General features: G+C 45.2%; 1 protein-coding gene across 10 annotated transcripts in view; it reads right to left on the reverse strand.

The window, feature by feature from the left end:
- LOC129827693 (bromodomain-containing protein 4-like) overlaps positions 1 to 20,400 on the reverse strand; it is a 128,737-nt gene that overhangs the window by 60,880 nt on the left and 47,457 nt on the right. For 5 of the 10 annotated variants that reach the window (XR_008755208.1, XR_008755209.1, XR_008755210.1 and 2 more), the window contains exon 3: positions 13,077 to 13,171. Coding sequence is in view for 3 of the 10 variants with exons in the window: in XM_055888767.1 (XP_055744742.1) it covers positions 13,077 to 13,171 (95 nt within the window). In the remaining 7 variants the exon portion in view is untranslated. Of the gene's footprint in view, positions 1 to 13,039; positions 13,172 to 20,400 lie in introns of all 10 variants that reach the window. The other 5 variants (XR_008755207.1, XR_008755204.1, XR_008755205.1 and 2 more) reach the window with 1 other exon arrangement.

Here is a 20,400-nt window from a genome sequence, read left to right on the forward strand (position 1 = left end):
GTCAGTCTCTGATTGCTGCAGAGTATGGGTGAGACACAGAGTTGGGGAGTGAGCTTCTTACTGTGTTCAGTCACAACCCATTTGACAAGACAGAATTGTAAACAACAGAAATGTCTCTTATCTAAAGAAATCTAAACCCAGACGGACTAGTCTCCAGTAGACCAACCCGCTAGTCTAGTTACCGTTCGGTTCCAGTCTAAAGCCACTTGTGAGGACTCCCCTCCTTAAGCCCAGGGGCTCAGCAGAGGTGAGGAGAGGTGAGGTGTGAATGCTAATACAGCTCCATCAGTGTGCCATCCAGAAAACAATCCATGCTAATGCCTCCACAGACAGGAGTCCAGTTAGCCCAATCAGCCAGGGGAATCATCTGGAGTGGCGAGGTGAGGGCTCCAGGAGCAACGGGGCCCTGATTGCGGGCCGATTTACAGGCTGCATGGATAATGGCTGGCAGGGACATGGTTCTGATGGAGAGGGCTCTGACTGCACTACTGGAGGTGAGGTAGGGCCAAGACAACCTGTACTGTCCAGAGACACAAATGCACTAGCTCTGGGCAAAACACACCTTGTAGGAGTAGTGGTAAAGAAAGTGTGTTGTGGATTTCCTGGGTTGACCCTACCAGTTCACTACTGTTATATGACCTATGCGTGGCCCTGAGGGCTTTCGATGAGTTTGACCCTCTAGTTCAACATCACAAAAGATAACGTAAAACAACCCAGCAAGCTACTTCCTAACCCGGTTGCTAACAGCCAGACAAAAGGGACACTGCCTTTGGGGCCTACAGTGGGGTTTGTAAATAGATGTGAAAAGGGTGAGGTCCGCAGGAATGAAGAGGGTTTTCAAATGGTAAGTGTGTATATGAGGGGAGGTGAGAGGGAGGAGGGGGATGGGGGGGGGGGGGGGGGGGGGGGGCAGGATCGAGAGGGGAGTTTCTATAGAGCATCCCTTTGATGTTCCTGAGTCCACCTTGCATTAGAGGGGGTGAGGAAGGGCCCGACGAGCAAGAGAGGCCTCTTCAAACTGGCCCTGTGGCCCTTTGTGGGTTTGGTGACCAGCCAAGGGGTGGGCCAGGGGACATCCATGACTGGAGGCCATCTGGAGGTTATCTCCATGGCAACACAAAGACATGTATCTAATGCAGACATCTCACTGGCTGGCTGTCCCCACAGTCAGTTTGGGACAGAAGGAGAGATCCAGTATCTAGTTGAACCCAAACAGGCTAAGTCCCATCGGCGTAGACCAGAGTGATACTACTACTAGAATTCTGTTTGGAGTGGATACGCTCCACAAATCAAATGAAATTGTATGAGTCACATGCGCCGAATACAACAGGTTACAGCTTACAGTGAAATGCTTACTTACAAGCCCTTTAACCAACAGTGCAGTTAAAAAATGTATATGGATAAGAATAAGAGATAAAAAAGTAACAAGTAATTAAAGAGGAACAGTAAAAAATAACAATATATACAGGGGGGTGCCGGTACAGAGTCAATGTGCAGGGGCACCGGTTAGTTGAGGTAGTATGTACATGTAGGTAGAGTTAATTAAAGTGACTATGCATAGATAATAACAGAGAGTGGCAGCGGTGTGTTGGGAGGGGGGGGGGGGGGGGCAAATGTGAATAGTCTGGGTAGCCATTTGACTAGATGTTCAGGAGTCTTATGGCTTGGGGGTGGAAGCTGTTGAGAAGCCTCTTGGACCTAGACTTGGCGCTCCGGTACCACTTGCCATGAGGTAGCAGAAAGAACAGCCTATGGCTAGGGTGGCAGGAGTCTTTGACAGTTTTTAGGGGTTTTCTCTGACACGTATAGAGATTGTGGAGGGCCTTTCTCTGCCTGGTATAGAGGTCCTTGATGGGAGGAAGATTGGCCCCAGTGATGTACTGGGCCGTTCGCACTACCCTCTGTAGTGCCGTGCGGTCAGAGGCCGAGCAGTTGCCATGCCAGGCAGTGATGCAACCAGTCAGGATGCTCTTGATGGTGCAGATGTTGAACCTTTTGAGGATCTGAGTACCCATGCCAAATCTTTTCAGTCTCCTGACGGGGAATAGGTTTTGTCGTGCCCTCTTCACGACTGTCATGGTGTGCTTGGACCATGTTAGTTTGTTGGTGATGTGGACACCAAGGAACTTGAAGCTCTCAACCTGCTCCACTACAGCCCCATCGATGAGAATAAGGATGTGCTCGGTCCTCCTTTTCCTGTAGTCCACAATCATCTCCTTTGTCTTGATCACGTTGAGGGAGAGGTTGTTGTCCTGGCACCACACGGCCAGGTCTCTAACCTCCCTATAGGCTGTCTCGTTGTTGTCAGTGATCAGGAATACCAATGTTGTGTCATCGGCAAAATGAATGATGGTGTTGGAGTCGTGCCTAGCCGTGCAGTCATGAGTGAACAGGGAGCACAGGAGGAGGCTGAGCACGCACCCCTGAGGGGCCACCATGTTGAGGATCAGCGTGGCAGATATGTTGTTACCTACCATTACCACCTGGGGGCGGCCCGTCAGGAAGTCCAGGATCCAGTTGCAGAGGGAGTTGTTTAGTCCTAGGGTCCTTAGCTTATTGATGAGCTTTGAGGGCACTATGGTATTGACCGCTGAGCTGTAGTCAATGAATAGCATTCTCACATAGGTGTTATTTTTGTCCAGGTGGGAAAGGGCAGTGTGGAGTGCAATAGAGACTCCATCATCTTTGGATCTGTTGGGGCGGCATGCAAATTGGAGTGGGCTTAGGGTTTCTGGGATGATGATGTTGATGTGAGCCATTACCAGCCTTTCAAAGCACTTCATGGCTACAGACGTGAGTGCTACGGGTCAGTAGTCACTTAGGCAGGTTACCTTAGTGTTCTTGGGCACAGGCACTATGGTGGTCTGCTTAAAACATGTTGGTATTACAGACTCGGACAGGGAGAGGTTGAAAATGTCAGTGAAGACACTTGCTAGTTGGTCAGTGCATGCTCGCAGTACACGTCCTGGTAATCCGTCTGGCCCTGCGGCATTGTGAATGTTGACCTGTCTAAAGGTCTTACTCACATTGGCTGCGGAGAGCGTGATCACACAGTCTTCTGGTACAGCTAGTGCTCTCACGCATGTTTCAGTGTTATTTGCCTCAAAGCGAGCATAGAAGTAGTTTAGCTCGTCTGGTAGGCTTGTGTCACTGGGCAGCTCTCAGCTGTGCTTCCCTTTGTAGTCTGTGATGGTTTACTGGCCCTACCACATCCGACGAGCATCAGAGCCGGTGTAGTATGACTCGATCTTAGTCCTGTATTGACGCTTTGCCTGTTTGATGGTTCGTCGGAGGGCATAGCGGGATTTCTTATTAGCTTCCGGGTTAGAGTCCCGCTCCTTGAACGCGGCAGCTCTAGCATTTAGCTCAGTGCGGATGCTGCCTGTAATCCATGGTTTCTGGATGGGGTATGCACGTACGGTCACTGTGGGGACGACGTCATCGATGCACTTATTGATGAAGCCAACGACAGATGTGGTGTACTCCTCAATGCCATATGAGGAATCCCGGAACATATTCCGGTCTGTGTTAGCAAAACAGTCCTGTATCTTAGCATCTGCTTCATCTGCCCACTTTTTTATTGATCTAGTCACTGATGCTTCCTGCTTTAATTTTTGCATGTAAGCAGTAATCAGGAGGATAGAATTATGGTCAGATTTGCCAAATGGTGGACGAGCTTTGTATGCATCTCTGTGTGTGGAGTATATTTGGTCCAGAGTTCTTTTCCCTCTGGTTGCACATTTAACATGTTGATAGAAATTTGGTAAAACGGATTTAAGTTTCCCTGCATTAAAGTCCCCGGCTACTAGGAGCACCGCCTCTGGGTGAGGGTTTTCTTGTTTGCTTATGGCGGAATAAAGCTCATTCAATGCTGTCTAAGTGCCAGCCTCTGACTGTGTTGGTATGTAAACAGCGACAAAGGATATAGATGAAAACTCTCTCGGTAGGTAATTTTGTCTGCAGCTTATCATGAGAACTCGACCTCGGGCGAGCAGTAGCTCGAGACTTCCTTAGATATCATGCACCAGCTGTTGTTTACAGGAGGCTGCTGAGGGGAGGACAGCTCATAATAATGGCTGGAACGGAGCAAATGGAATGGCATCAAACACATGGAAACCATGTGTTTGATGTATTGATACCAAGCCACTGATTAGTGGATGGTTTAGAGTGGTCTCTTCACTCAGGTCTTCTCTATGAAGGGTTAGTGGTTGGTTTAGAGTGGTCTCTTCACTCAGGTCTTCTCTATGAAGGGTTAGTGGTTGGTTTAGAGTGGTCTCTTCACTCAGGTCTTCTCTATGAAGGGTTAGTGGTTGGTTTAGAGTGGTCTCTTCACTCAGGTCTTCTCTATGAAGGGTTAGTGGTTGGTTTAGAGTGGTCTCTTCACTCAGGTCTTCTCTATGAATGGTTAGTGGTTGGTTTAGAGTGGTCTCTTCACTCAGGTCTTCTCTATGAAGGGTTAGTGGTTGGTTTAGAGTGGTCTCTTCACTCAGGTCTTCTCTGTGAAGGGTTAGTGGTTGGTTTAGAGTGGTCTCTTCACTCAGGTCTTCTCTATGAAGGGTTAGTGGTTGGTTTAGAGTGGTAATGTTATGCAGATTCCTCGCTCTCTTTCTATTTCTCTCTCTCGCTCTTTCTCCTTCTCTCTCCTCTCTCTCTTTCTCTTTCTCTCTCCTCTCTCTCTCTTTCTCCTTCTCTCTCTCTCTCTCTCTCTCCCAAACACCACAGGGCCCTCAGCAATCAATCACTGACATGACTGTATTGGGGAAGTTGAAAAAGGAGGATATAGAACAAGTTCCTCAAATAAAATGTCAATGTCAGATGTCAAATTGGATCTCAAATATGAATGAGATTATCTGTCCCACCGTTTCATTCCAAACGTACAGTATATGTTGAAAGTTTGTGAACCGAGCCGAAAGTATTTTGTGTCTATTTTAGGATGTCAGCAACACCTGTTAGTTAGACAGAGAGACAGAATGCTCACGGGCCAGTTTGATAGGGATTTAGGTCAATGATGACTACTGATACATACTATCTACGTATTTTGGCCAGTTTGAAGACACGATTCATGAAAGTAAAAACAACAGTGAGTTTGCAGTTTCAGTTGTTGTATTTTCCCCCAGCCCACATACATCCCAGGAGGACAGAGTGGGGAAGAGAGGGTTACAGAGGGGGAGAGGGGTTGTAGGGAGTTTTGGGGGTGCATGGAGTATTTGGGGCTGACTGGATCTATTTAGCCCCCAGCCATACGCACCCCATCCTCCACCCCTCCTCCTATTCCTCTACCACCCCTCTCCTACCCCTGGCTTTGTGCGCCCTGAGTCCACTCCTCCCCCTTTTGTCACCCGGGCATTCCGCTTTGGTTAGCACACACAATGGCCGCTCAGTGCTCAGCCTCCTGACGCTGCATTCTGCCTGAGCACCGGGGAGCGGGCCGAGGGAGGCGTGTGGGAGGCAGAGGGGCTCCTGCAGGGGGGACGGGGGGTGACAGCAGAAGCAAATCCCATGTGACTAAATGCTCCCTCCTCACCTCTCACTACCATCACCATCCAACTTCAGCCCCCATGCCCCATCCACAGTTCCACACATATGGGCCATAAAACAAGTGCCATTGGACCAGAGCACGGCACAGTTCAAAACAAAAAGCCCAACTCAGCTAGTCAAACAAACAGGTGTCTCCCATGGCTGGCTATCTGCATGGGTGTGTAATGTTGTAGTTGTTATAGCCAACTAGATTCTCAGACAGAACATGTGCCCACCCTCATCTACCTGTGTGTTCTCTTCATCATATATACGCTATTGGGCACACATTCCACATTGAATATTAGGACCTGGCTTCAAACATTTCTGTCTGAAAATTAATCCCCAACTTTCACCAATGTGAGTGTAAAATTGGGACAATTAAAATGGACTTAGATGTTTTTATAAAATATTTCCCTGGAACATTGTTCTTGTAGGTTTAACTCGATGTGATGTCGTGTCAGTTATTGTTTCCCTATCACAAACACTTGTTCTTTTGTGATTTAAACAAATATTTTTCAGCAAATGTCATTGGGTAAAAACTACAAACCATATAACTGTTGAATGTTTTAAATTAGCATTTGTAAGTTTGAGAAAAAGTTGCAAAATTAGCATTACAAAGAGTTAGGTGGCTTCTCTGGTATAGGTAGGACAGGGGGATAGAGGTGTGAGTGTGTGAGTGTGTGAGTGTGTGTAAAAAGGGCTAAGGGGGATCAGTTGGAGTTTCAAAGCCCCTGCTTGTTCACCCATATTTCACACCATGGTGACATCTTAAAGCCTAGACGGGCCTGGTTGCTTCGCCCTCTCTTTCACTTTCTGAGGAAAAAAGGGGAATTTGGAGGCCGGGGGGGGGGCAAAATATATGCAAATGGTCACCAGAGGGGATACGAATTTTATGGGTTTAGAATTTAGTTCAGCCAACCTGAATAATGAAATGTCTGAACAAAAAAAACACCCCCCCCCCATCTCCCAAACTCTCTACCTCTCATTCCCACCCCAACCTCAGGCCTCGTCTCTCCTCCCTCCCTGCCAAGTTCCTCACATACGAGATGCTCAGTACATACAAACTGTCATTAGGATCTCCTTACTGGCCAGGGAGCGGGAAGGGAGTCACGGGTGGGGAGGAGAGGAAGGGAGGAGGAGGGGAGAGAGGGAGAGAGAGAGGAGTGGGGGCCAGCGTACCTGATCAGGCAGAACATGTGGCTCCTGATTACGACACTATTTTCTCAGCAGGTCCCCCAGCCTCATCCTGGGCCTGTGAATATAGAGCAGAGGCCCAGCCAATTGCCTTAGCACTGCCTCTCGCTGTCTCTCATTGCCGCTTGCCTAATGGTAGAATTAAGGCCGTACAGAGTGATTTCATCAGCCTTTGTGGTTTTTCTTTCAAAGAGAATATTTTTTTCTCCTTCTTCCAAATAGCTGTATTGTAGTGTGGGGGGTCTGGCGTGCATGGGGAGCGAGCGAGCAGTTCTACACGACTGAACATAACGTTACAACAGGTGGGGAATAGACGCAGAGTGACGCTGCTACGGCGATTTTAGGGAACATCATGGCTTGATACGATCTACTTGTGTTGAAGTTGTGAGGCTCAACTCCAAAACAAAAGGTTTATTAAGGAAACAAAATGTGTATGATCCATGTGATTAGACTGGTTACCCTGTGGCAGTTTGCTCAACAATACGGAATGTTTCAGTACTATACGGTCCTCTGTTCTACATACCTGTTCTACCTACATATCTGATGAGGTTACTGTAGCATTCACTAAGCTGAGCTGAGCTGCAACACCAGATTGTATAGAGGACAGGCATGTTTAGGGTTAATCGGTTGTTAGCTGTCCCTTCATATAGATTAGTATTGACACAAACCCAGAAAGGTTACGTTATGGGACAGCTTTAAAGACCTGCTGTATAAATCATCTAAACTCCTTCCCTCTCTGTCAAAGGACATTAAATCTCGTCTACATAATGTATATACACAGACCGCCACCCATTGTCTTACCCCCTCTACCATCAGTCCTATTAGCCAAGGTACAATCATTGGATACCAAAATGGATGAGGATATCAATGGGACATTAAAAACTGTGATATCTTATGTTTCACCTGAGTCGTGGCTGAACTGTGACATGGATTACATACAGTTGGCTGGGTTTTCGGTGCATCGGCAAAATAGAACAGCTGCCTCCGGTAAGACAAGGGGTGGCGGTCTATGTCTATTTGTAAACAACAGCTGGTGCATGCAATCTATTATTAAGGAAGTCTCAAGGTTTTGCTTGCCTGAGGTAGAGTATCTCATGATAAGCTGTAGACCACACTATTTACCAAGAATATGTTCATCTATATTTTTCATAGCTGTCTATTCGTAGCTGTCTACACAAACCATTTCTGGCACTAAGACGGCACCCAATGAGCTGTATAGGGCAATAAGCAAGCAGGAAAATGCTCATCAAAATGCGGCGCTCCTAGTGGCCAGGGATTTCATAACAGGGAAACTTAAATCCGTTTTACCTCATTTCTACCAGCATGTTAAATGTGCAACCAGAGGGAAAAAAACTCTACACCACCTTTACTCCACACACAGAGATGCGTACAAAGCTCTCGCTTGCCCTCCATTTGGCAAATCTGACCATAACTCTATCCTCTTGATTCCTGCTTCGAAGCAAAAACTAAGGCAGGAAGTACCAGTGACTCACTCAATAAGGAAGTGGTCAGAGAACGCAGATGCTAAGCTACAGGATTGTTTTGCTAACACAGACTAGAATATGTTCCGGGATTCTTCCGATGGCATGAAAGGGTACACCACATCAGTCACTGGTTTCATCAATAAGCACATTGATGATGTCGTGCCCACAATGACCGTACGTACATACCCCAACCAGAAGCCATGGATTACAGGCAACATCCGCACTGAGCTAAAGGTTAGAGCTGCCGCCTTCAAGAAGTGGGACTCTAACCCAGACGCTTACAAGAAATCCCACTAGGTCCTCCAACGAACCATCCAACAGGCAAAGCATCAATACAGGACTAGGATCGAGTCATACTACTCCAGCTCCGACGCTCGTCGGATGTGCCAGGGCTGGCAAACTACTACGGACTAAAGGGAAGCACAGCTGAGAGCTGCCCAGTGACACAAGCCTACCAGACGAGCTAAATAACTTCTATGCTCGCTTCGAGGCAAGCAACACTGAAGCATGCATGAGACATTAGCTGTTCTGGACGACTGTGGAATCACACATACACCGTAGCCGATGTGAGTAAGACCTTTAACCAGGGCCAGACGGATTACTAGGACGTGTACTCCGAGCACGCAGTGACCAACTGGCAAGTGTCTTCACTGACATTTTCAACATGTTTCAAGCAGACCACCATAGTCCCTGTGCCTAAGAACACTAAGATATTCTGCCTAAATGACTACCAACCCATAGCACTCACGTCTGTAGCCATGAACTCCAATTTGCAAACCGCCAGAACAGATCCACAGATGATGCAATATCTCTTGCACTCCACACTGTCCTTTCCCACCTGGACAAAACAAACACCTATGTCAGAATGCTATTCATTGACTACAGCTCATCGTTCAACAACGTAGTGCCTTCAAAACTCATCACTAAGCTAAGGACCCTGGGACCAAACACCTCCCTCTGCAACTGAATCCTGGACTTCATGACGGGCCGCCCCCAGGTGGTAAGGGTAGGTAACAACACATCTGCCCTTCCTGTATTCCCTGTTCACCCATGACTGCATGGCTAAGCACGACTCCAGCACCATCATTAAGATTGCCGACGACAACAGTGAGACAGCCTATAGTGATGAGGTCAGAGACCTGGCAGTGTGGTGCCAGGATAACAACCTCTCCATCAACGTGATCAAGACAAAGGAGATGATTGTGGACTTCAGGAAAAGGAGGATCGAGCACGCCCCCATTCTCATTGACGGGGCTGTAGTGGAGCAGGTTGAGCTTCAAGTTCCTTGGTGTCCACATCACCAACAAACTATCATGGTCCAAGCACACCGAGACAGTCGTCAAGAGGGCACGACAAAACCTATTCCCCCTCAGGAGACTGAAAATATTTGGCATGGTTCCTCTACAGCTGCACCATCGACAGCATCCTGACTGGTGGCATTACCACCTGGTATGGCAACTGCTCGGCCTCCGACCGTGGGAAGTGCGTACGGCCCAGTACCTCAATGGGGTCAGGCTTCCTGCCATCCATGACCTCCATACAAGGCGGTGTCAGAGGAAGGCCCAAAAATTGCCAAGGACTCCAGCCACCCTAGTCATAGACTGTTCTCTCTGCTACCGCACAGCAAGCAGTATCAGAGTGCCAAGTCTAGGTCAAAAAGGCTTCTTAACCTTTCTGCGCACAGATCCCGATTATGGGATCATTTCCCTAAACAACTGCTGAATTGCAGGGCGCCAAATTCAAAAATATGACTAAAAATATTTATAATCATGCAATCACAAGTGAAATATACCGAAACACAGCTTAGCTTGTTGTTAGTCCACCTATCGTGTCAGATTTTGAAAATATGCTTTACAGAGAAATAAATCCAAGCTTTTGTGAGTGTATCAATCAATGCTACAACAGCTAGCCCCAAATTACCATGGTCACGAAAGTCAGAAAAGCAATAGAATTAATCGCTCACCTTTGATAATCTTCGGATGTTTGCACTCACGAGACTCCCAGTTACACAATAAATGTTATTTTTGTTCGATAAATATTACTTTTATAACAAAAAAACGCAATTTGGGTTGCGCGTTATGTTGAGAAAACTACAGCCTCGTTCCGTTCGACGAAAATTCCAAAAAGTATCTGTAATGGTTGTAGAAACATGTGAAATGTTTTTTATAATCAATCCTCAGGTTGTTTTTAACAAACATAATCGATAATATTTCAACCGGAACATAACCTATTCAATAAGAGAGAAAAGGAAAGTGGAGAGCTCCCCTCTCGCGTGCAGGCACTATTCAGAGGACACCTGACTACTTTTGAAAAATCTCGTTCATTTTTCAAAATAAAAGCCTGAAACTATGTCTAAAGCCTGGTCACAGCCTGAGGAAGCCATTGGAAAAGGAATCTGGTTGATACCCCTTTAAATGGAAGAAAGACTGGCCAGGAAACACAGATTAAAAAAAATATATACATCACTTCCAGGTTATATTTTCTCAGGTTTTCGCTTGCAGAATCAGTTTTGTTATACTCACAGACAATATTTTGACAGTTTTGGAAACTTTGGAGTTTTCTATCCTAATCTGTAAATTATATGCATATTCTACGATCTGGACCTGAGAAATAGTCCGTTTACCTTGGGAACGTAATTTAAAAAATATAAAAAATCTGACCCCTAGCGTCAAGATTAACAGCTTCTACCCCCAAGCTATAAGGCTCTTGAACAGCTAATCAAATGGCTACCCGGACTATTGGCATCTATAAGTACCTAGGTGTCTGGCTAGACTGCAAACTCTCCTTCCAGACTCATATCAAACATCTCCAAGCCAAAATCAAATCTAGAGTCGGCTTTCTATTCCGCAACAAAGCCTCCTTCACTCACGCCGCCAAACTTACCCTAGTAAAACTGACTATCCTACCGATCCTCGACTTCGGCGATGTCATCTACAAAATAGCTTCCAATACTCTACTCAGCAAACTGGATGCAGTTTATCACAGTGCCATCCGTTTTGTTACTAAAGCACCTTATACGACCCACCACTGCGACCTGTATGCCCTAGTCGGCTGGCCCTCGCTACATGTTCGTCGTCAGACCCACTGGCTCCAGGTCATCTACAAGGCTATGCTAGGTAAAGTGCCGCCTTATCTCAGTTCACTGGTCACGATGGCTACACCCACCCGTAGCACGCGCTCCAGCAGGTGTATCTCACTGATCATCCCTAAAGCCAAAACCTCATTTGGACGCCTTTCCTTCCAGTTCTCTGCTGCCTGCGACTGGAACGAATTGCAAAAATCTCTGAAGTTGGAGACTTTTATCTCCCTCAACAACTTTAAAAATCTGCTATCCGAGCAGCTAACCGATCGCTGCAGCTGTACATAGTCCATCTGTAAACTACCCACCCAATTTACCTACCTCACCCCCATACTGCTTTTATTTATTTACTTTTCTGCTCTTTTGTACACCAGTATCTCTTCTTGCACATGATCATCTGATGATTTATCACTCCAGTGTTAATCTGCTAAATTGTAATTATTCGATTTATTGCCTACCTCATGCCTTTTGCACACATTGTATATAGATTCTCTTTTTTCTACCATGTTATTGACTTGTTTATTGTTTACTCCATGTGTAACTCTGTGTTGTTGTCTGTTCACACTGCTATGCTTTATCTTGGCCAGGTCGCAGTTGCAAATGAGAACTTGTTCTCAACTAGCCTACCTGGTTAAATAAAGGTGAAATAAAAAATAAAAAATAAAATAAAAATTGTCCCCAGCCCCCATTTTTACGCTGCTGCTACTCTCTGTTTATTATCCATGCATAGTCACTTTACCTCTACCTACTGTACATGTACATATTACCTCAATTACCTTGACTAATCGGTGCCGCCGCACATTGACTCTGTACCCGAACCCCCTGTATACAGCCTCGCTACTATTATTGTATTGTTGTTCCTTAATTTTCTGTTATATTTCAACTTTTTTCCCTTAAAACTGAACTGTTGGTTAAAGGGCTTGTAAGTAAGCATTTCACTGTAAGGGCTACACCTGTTGTATTCGGCGCATGTGACATATTACATTGGATTTAATAACACTGGCCCATATCAAAAGGCAGCACTTAAAAATGTGCTGTTTAATAGAGTTCCCCTCTAACCCTCAGAAGACCCCAATCCTTTAGCTCTATGGCCTGGGTGTAAGGTCTGCAGGTGCACAGGCTAAAAAGGAGAGAGTGGAGAGGGTTGAGGGGAGAGAGAGGGGTGAAGGGTGTGAAACTGAATGGTCAGAAGGGAAGAGGGGAGATGAGAGGGAACACACCCCTACACCCCTTCCTTCCTCCTTTACTCTCTCCCTTTAACCCCCCTCGCTCTATACCTCCCTGCTGCCACACAAGAGAGAGAGAGTGTGAACTGTGAATGGTGCCGCCTGGCGCTACCAACCCTTCCTGGGCGCAGGGTGGGCAGGCGAGCAGGGGGAGGGCAGCCATGCGGCAAGGAGCCCCTTTCTTCCCAGCCACCAGAGGAGCAGTAATGACAGTGGGACTGCAGCTGTGCTCACTGAGGCTTGTGTTGGCCTCTGTACCTCACCACACTCCCAAAACTAACTCCCCTACCCCTGGTCCTGCCTCACAAACACCACTCAACCACCGTGAGCTCCCCTAGCCCCAAACCACCATGATAGGATCATGCTGTCAGATAGAGTTGGGGTCAAATCCATTGGACATGGAATTTCTTCATAGGAGAGTAAGTGTGTTTTTGGATTGTCAGGAATTTAGATGGACTCAACCATAGATTTGGTATGGGAGGGAGAAAGGGAAGTAGACCAAAGCCCTTGTCAAAGCCTGAGTGGGCCTCTAAACCCACCTGTCAGGTAGTGGGGTACTCCAATGTTGCTGCTGACCTGGAGAGGGCTTCTCTGGGTTGGGTGGAGGATTTCCTCTGCTTCTCTTCAAACCTGCATCTCCAATGGGGTTTACATGGCTACCTGTGAACAGACTAGATCACACGATATCCTGTTAATTTAATGTAATAAGCACAACATTTTATGCCAAAAATATTTGCAAGCACAAAATATGTAATCCAAAAGGCAGACATCATTGCCTATCCACAGACCCAAAAGACCCAGCTAGCACATAATGTTCTGAGAACCATATGTTTCTTAGAGCTTGGTTGTCCTATGGTCATTTTGCATACAACCTTGCCACAACTTTCTGGGAATGGTGAGGGTTAGTTACTTGGCTTTGGAACATTCATAGCACATTTAACCTCTTAAATGTAATGGCAATATGTAGATTCCCGCCTAAATAGACATACCCAAAAGTAACTGCTATTCATGTGTAATTACATGATTCTGACATGCAAAAAACTTGGTAAATTTGGAAAGACAACATCTGGGAAAGTGTGAGGAAATGATCAGAAGATAGGAGTTACGCAGTTCAGAATACACAAGATCAAGCACTCACAAAATAACCGTTTTTTTGTGTTTTTTTAAAGTAATCTTTCATTGACAAGGTATAAGTGAATTATTGATGACTAGAGGTGGAAACACATCAGATGGCTTCCACAACATGTGAACAATATTATTTAAAAAATGGGATTGATAGACCTAACAACTAGAAATGGCCAGATGTTTTAGTAAGTGGTGTCAGGTGTGGTCACTGAACGTTTCCAAGTCTCTGAGCCAGGAAGCAATAGTTCACATCACGCATAAATGGTCCTAGGCCTTGCTGTGTCCCACCCAGGTAAACTGCATATTCCTGGAAAGCATATCTCATTGGCTACAAGACTGTCAAGGTGCATAGTAGCCAATCCCCTGTGAAATGGATGCCTACAGCGTGTAAGCAGGCAACAGCATGTCTTTTTGATGGGCTAAGTCACTAGGTGATGGCCTAGATTTGTTCCTACCAACCTAAGGATTCATTTGATACCCCAAATGTAGCTGGAGCACAAACACAGACCAAATTGAAGCTTACCTTGTAAGATGTTTGTTGTTTGATGAAAACGTTGTGTAAAACAAACATTTGGACTCTCAGAGCTGGTAATCAATAACGGTAGGTCACAGGCAGACAAATAAGATATCCTCATGATCTGTGGCGTCCTGGGCTTTTGGTGTGTATCAATGTATTATGTGTTTATTTCGTTTATGCTTCACAACACTAACCGGGATGTAGGTAGCAGACATCTTGAAATGAGGTCATCGCCTCGGCCTGCCCTTATACATCCGTATGCCCATATATGGTAGTAAGACACACGAAAGATCTGAAGGCACCAATCAATAGTCAAGACACTCAGCTTTCCGCAAACACCGTGCTTTTGCAGATAGGGGCTACCTTTCTCATACCAGACTGAATTAAAATGTAAAAAATCTAATAGGGTCCCCAAATATTGGGACTTTACACTTAAGAGGTTTTAAGTAACTTCACACACAAAAACAAACAAAAAAAACAAAAAATTTAATTGAACAGAACATTTCCTAAAAGTAATAACATGCTTACAGTTAATTTCAATTTTGGTAATGTTCTAGGAACATTCTCCAACTGGTTTGACATGTGATATGTTTTCAAATAGTTCAGAGAACGTTAAGAAACAACGTCCTTCTGTGGGAATTGCAGTACTTAAGCAAAACGTTTCCTACAGGTTTCCTCATGGTTCTATTTAAAGTCATGTTCGTAAATTGTTCCAAGAACATTAAAACTTTCCATAACAAACACAAGAATACTTTAGTAAAGTTCAGAGAACATTCTTAGAACGTTATTTAAAAACATACATTCCATTCTCAGAATGTGACGAAAACTTTAATAACGTCCAAAGTGTAACGATTCTCGTTGGTGGAAGGAGAGGAGGACCAAAATGCAGCGTGGTAAGTGTTCGTCATATTTTAATTTCAAACTGAACACTTCACAAAATAACAACGATAAGAAAAACAAAACAGTTCTGTAAGGTGAACAGACACTAGACAGAAAATAAACACCCACAACCCATAGTGGGAAAACAGGCTACCTAAATATGATTCTCAATCAGAGACAACGATCGACAGCTGCCTCTGATTGAGAACCATATCAGGCCAGACATAGAAATACAACAACATAGAAAACAGAACATGGACTACCCACCCAAACTCACGCCCTGACCAACCTAACACAAAGACATAAAAAGAAACTAAGGTCAGAACGTGACACAGAGAACGTTGTAATAATATTATTTAAAAGCATGTACATTCAGTTCTCAGCATCAACAAAACTCTCTCTATCCTCTATCTTGTAAAGTATGTTGGCAGCGCCCACTAATTGGCCACACCTGATCTTAATCTTGCTTGTATCCTTTGAAATGGGATCGGGTTGGGTCCTGGACTTTCTGAAGGGCCCCACCCAGGTGGTGAAGGTAGGAAACAACATCTCCACTTCGCTGACCCTCAACACTGGGGCCCCACAAGGGTGCGTGCACAGCCCTCTCCTGTACTCCCTGTTCACCCACGACTGTGTGGCCATGCACGCCTCCAACTCAGTCATCAAGTTTGCAGGCGACAAGAGTTGTGGGCTTGATCACCAACAACGACGAGACAGCCTACAGGTAGGAGGTGAGGGCACTCGGAGGGTGGTGTCAGGAAAAAAAACTCTCACTTAATGTCAACAAAACAAAGGAGATGATTGTGGACTTCAGGAAAGCACCCCCCTATCCACATCAAAGGGACAGCAGTGGAGAAGGTGGAAATTGGTAAGTTCCTTGGCGTACACATCACAGACAAACTGAAATGGTCCATCCACACAGATAGTGTGGTGAAGAAGGCGCAACATTAGGAGCGCCTCTTCAAGCTCAGGAGGCTGATGAAATTTGGCTTGTCACCCAAACTCTGACAAACCTTTACAGATACACAATCGAGAGCATCCTGTCGGGCTGTATCACAGCGCATCACCGGGGGCAAACTACCTGCCCTCCATGACACCTACAGCACCCGATATCACAGGAAGGCCAAAAATATCATCAAGGACAACAACCACCTGAGCCACTGCCTGTTAACACCGCTATCATCCAGAAGGCGAGGTCAGTACAGGTGCATCAAAGCTGGGACCGAGAGATAGAAGCTTTTTTTCAATATCAAGGCCATCAGACTGCTAAACAGCAATCACTAACTCAGAGAGGCTGCTGCCTACATTGAAACCCAATCACTGGACACTTTAATAAATGGATCACTAGTCACTTTAAACAATGCCACAATGCCACAAATAATGCCACTTTAATTATGTTTACATATCTTACATTACTCATTTCACATGTATATACTGTATTTTATATAATCTATTGCATCTTGCCTATGCCACTCAGCCATTGTTCATCCATATACTTATATGCACATATTCTCATTCACCCCTTTAGGTTTGTGTGTATTAGGTAGTTGTTGGGGAATTGTTCGATTATTTGTTAGATATTACTGCACTGTCGGAACTAGAAGCACAAGCATTTCGCTACACTCTCATTAACATCTGCTAACCATGTGTATGTGACCAATACAACTTGATTTGATTGAATAGACTAAAATGAACAGCTTTGTATGCAGAAAAAAACATGACATGCTAGTGCCATACTGGTGGCTCAATGGACTTATTCCATAGATATAGAACAGAAGATTATTGGTTCAAATCTCACTGATGCTGTGTAACAATAAAAAATATATGTTTTTTTATGATTGATGTCTAAGGAAATTAATTTGTGTTATTAAAAGTCATATTGAAACGTAAAGTTAAAGTTAAGGAAGTTATTCAAAAACCTCCAAATAACCTATAATTTCTGTTCTCAGAGCGTTAATAAAACCTCCCAGGAAAACTTTCACGGAACCAGAGTAAATCTCCCTGCAACCTAAAAATAAACGCTCACAGAAAAGGTAAAATGTTCACATTTGGTGAAACCAAAAACATACGTTCTCACAACTTCCAAGGAACCAAATATGCTAGCTGGGGTGTGAGTCACACACGCTCGCTTAGACAGTAGCATAGTGCCACAGAAGAGGTAGCAGTAACTACAGAGGGTAAAAAATTATATTTAGCTGCAAAGTGGAAGGACAGCTGAAGTGGCTTAGTTACTGCAACGCTTGAACTCTGCCAGAAAAACTGTATTAGTCACCTGTTTTAACCGTTACGACACACACACACACTGTCCTATGTCACTAGAGCTTCTCCAAGTGCGGAGGAGAAGAGAACACACCCGAGGGACAGGAATAACAGGCCACTCCAGCAGCAGCAGCAGCACATCGGACACATCGGACACAGTGGCACCACACAGGAGCAAAGGAGTGTCAAAAGGGCCTGCCTAACCAACATCTCCTTATCTCCATTTCTAATCCCCTGCCATCTCACCACCACCTTCTCCTGCTCCACAGCTACTGTTTACAAGTCGGACAAGTCAGGGAGAATGCCGTCTCTTTCAAAGAAAAGTCCTGGGCTGAGCACAGAAGAGTTATATAAGAGAGGAGTAGGAAAACGATGAGAGAGAGATTTCAATTTACATGACAACTTAGTAAAAATGATTTTGTATTACTCATTCAGACCCTAAATCACTCTGCACCCCCGCTCTTTCCCTTCTTTAGCCTGTGCTATTAAATCCCCATCTTGACCCCTGACCTGGGGCCTGGGCCATAAAGAGCCCCTCACGGGTCACAGGCCTGATTGTAGCATTTGAATATGAAATGGCCTCCATCCGTCGGGCATGGAAACAGCCCCCCGCTCTGAGACTCCTGAGACACAGGCTGACCCCCAGGAAAGAGTGGCTCCCGCCGTTCAGATCAGCTCAGCAGCCCCGGGCACAGCCACACTCTATCTCAATTTAATTCAATTCAAGGGGCTTTATTGGCATGGGAAACATATGCTTACATTACCAAAGCAAGTGAAATAGATGGTAAACAAAAGAGAAATAAATAATAAAAAATAAAAAAAACATTACATTCCAAAAGAACAAAGACATTTCAAATGTCATATTACAAATCAAATCAAATTGTATTGGTCACATACACATGTTTATCAGATGTTATTATGAGTGTAGCAAAATGCTTGTGCTTCTAGCTCCGACAGTGCACCAATATCTAACAAGTTACGGTGTTGTAACAATGTTCAAATAGTTAAAAAATAAAATAAAAGGGAATATTAACATAAATATAGGTTGTATTCACAATGATGTTTGTTCTTCACTGGTTGCCCTTTTCTTGTGCAAACAGGTCATAGATATTGCTGCTGCGATGGCACACTGGCATTTCACCCAATGGATATGGGAGTTTATCAAATTTGGATTTGTTTTCAAATTCTTTGTGCGTCTGTGTAATCTGAGGGAAATATGTCTCTCTAATATGGTCATACGTTTGGCAGGAGGTTAGGAAGTGCAGTTCAGTTTCCACCTAATGTTGTAGGCAGCGTGCACATAGCCTGTCTTCTATTGAGAGCCAGGGCTGCCTACGGCAGCCTTTCTCAATGGCAAGGCTATGCTCACCGAGTCTGTACATAGTCAAAGCTTTCCTTAATTTTGGGTCAGTCATAGTGGTCAGGTATTCGGCCACGGTTTACTCTATGTTTAGGGCCAAGTAGCATTCTAGTTTGATCAGTTTCTTTGTTAATTCTTTCCAATGTGTTAAGTAATTACATTTTAGTATTCTCATGATTTGGTTGGGTCTAATTGTGTTGCTGTTCTGTGGCTCTGCGGGGTCTGTTTGTGTTTGTGAACAGAGCCCCAGTACCAGCTTGCTTTGGGGACTCTTCTCCAGGTTCATCTCTCTGTAGGTGATGGCTTTCTTATGGAAGGGTTGGGAATCACCTTTTAGGTGGTTGTAGAATTTAATGGCTCTTACCTGGATTTTGATAAGTAGCGGGTAATGTCCTAATTCTGCTCTGCATGCATTATTTTGTGTTTTACGTGTACACAGAGGATATTTTATCAGAATTCTGCATGCATAGTCTCAATTTGGTGTTTGTCCCATTTTGTGAATTCTTGGTTGGCGAGCGGGCCCCAGACTTCACAACTATAAAGGGCAATGGGTTCTATAGTTGAGTATTTTTAGCCTAATTGGTATGTCAAATTTGATGTTCCTTTTGATGACATAGAAGGCTCTCTCTCTCTCCCGCTCCCTCTCGGTCCTTGGGAGGATGAGAAGGAGTGAAGGATGAAGAGAGGGGAGGAAAGCGGGGGCGAGAGTGAGGGAGAGGAGAAAGAGAGGGGAGGAAAGGGGGGGCGAGAGTGAGAGAGAGGAGAAAGAGAGGAGCAAAGGGGGTGAGAGCGAGGGAGTGGAGAAAGAGAGGGGAGGAAGGGGGGGGAGCGAGGGAGAGGAGGAAGAGAGGGGTTATTTAAATATGAGCCAAGAGGCGATTTGTGTTAGCATGACAAAAGAACCCACCATCTCCCCTGATTGGTGTCACAGCTCAGGCACTAAAGTCATGCAGGCCCCCTGGGTGGGGTGATGTGGGGAGCACTGGCTTATTTATGCATCCGAGATGTGATATTGGGGAGGACAGGGGGCGGGGAAGGACCTGTCATCAAATTTGAAGGGCCGAAGTGTGCACAGCTACTAAATAGAGAAAAGTTTGCATTTCTTGAAGAACTGCCCAAGACTTAAACGCCCCTCACTTTTTCCTAAAATGGAAATAAAGCAGACTACACCTCACTGCTTTGACAGGTGAGAACTCCAGGCCAAGCCCACATTAACAAACGCATGACAGCTTTGAAAAAAGAGGAGCCAAGGAAGCTTTTGGGAAGATCCATCTAACTCTCCAGAGCGACTGAGCTGTGCTTTGACTTTCCTTATCTTCTATCTTCTGCTCTCCGTCTTCCTTCATGTCCCATGTCTCCTGCTTTCCACAGGTGGAACCTCAGCCCTGGCTGAGGTCCATAACAAGCCTCCCTTCACTTGGTGGATCGTGGCCTCTGGGCTCCAACAGGGCTGTTTGCTACTGCAGGTGAAATCCTGGCACTGCAGGGTCCCTCTCATTCAAAATGGGTCTACCATACTTTTTGTTTCTGACCTCATGACCGGGGACAAGAATTTTCTTTGACCTCAAATTACCTGGCCAGCAAAAAATGATCTGGATCATAGACATCGCCTAAACCTATGGCCCAGAGTTTTCCTGGTTAGGATGCATAGTCAAGGAAAACGTATGGCCCCACTTATGACCACAACAAGAACAGTACAGAGATAAGTGAAGCTGGATCATACAAGATATCCACCCAGCGGTGCCGCAGAACTTCACAGC

This window comes from Salvelinus fontinalis, chromosome 29 (genome assembly GCF_029448725.1).
Source record: "Salvelinus fontinalis isolate EN_2023a chromosome 29, ASM2944872v1, whole genome shotgun sequence".
NCBI classification, from domain to species: Eukaryota; Metazoa; Chordata; class Actinopteri; order Salmoniformes; family Salmonidae; genus Salvelinus; species Salvelinus fontinalis.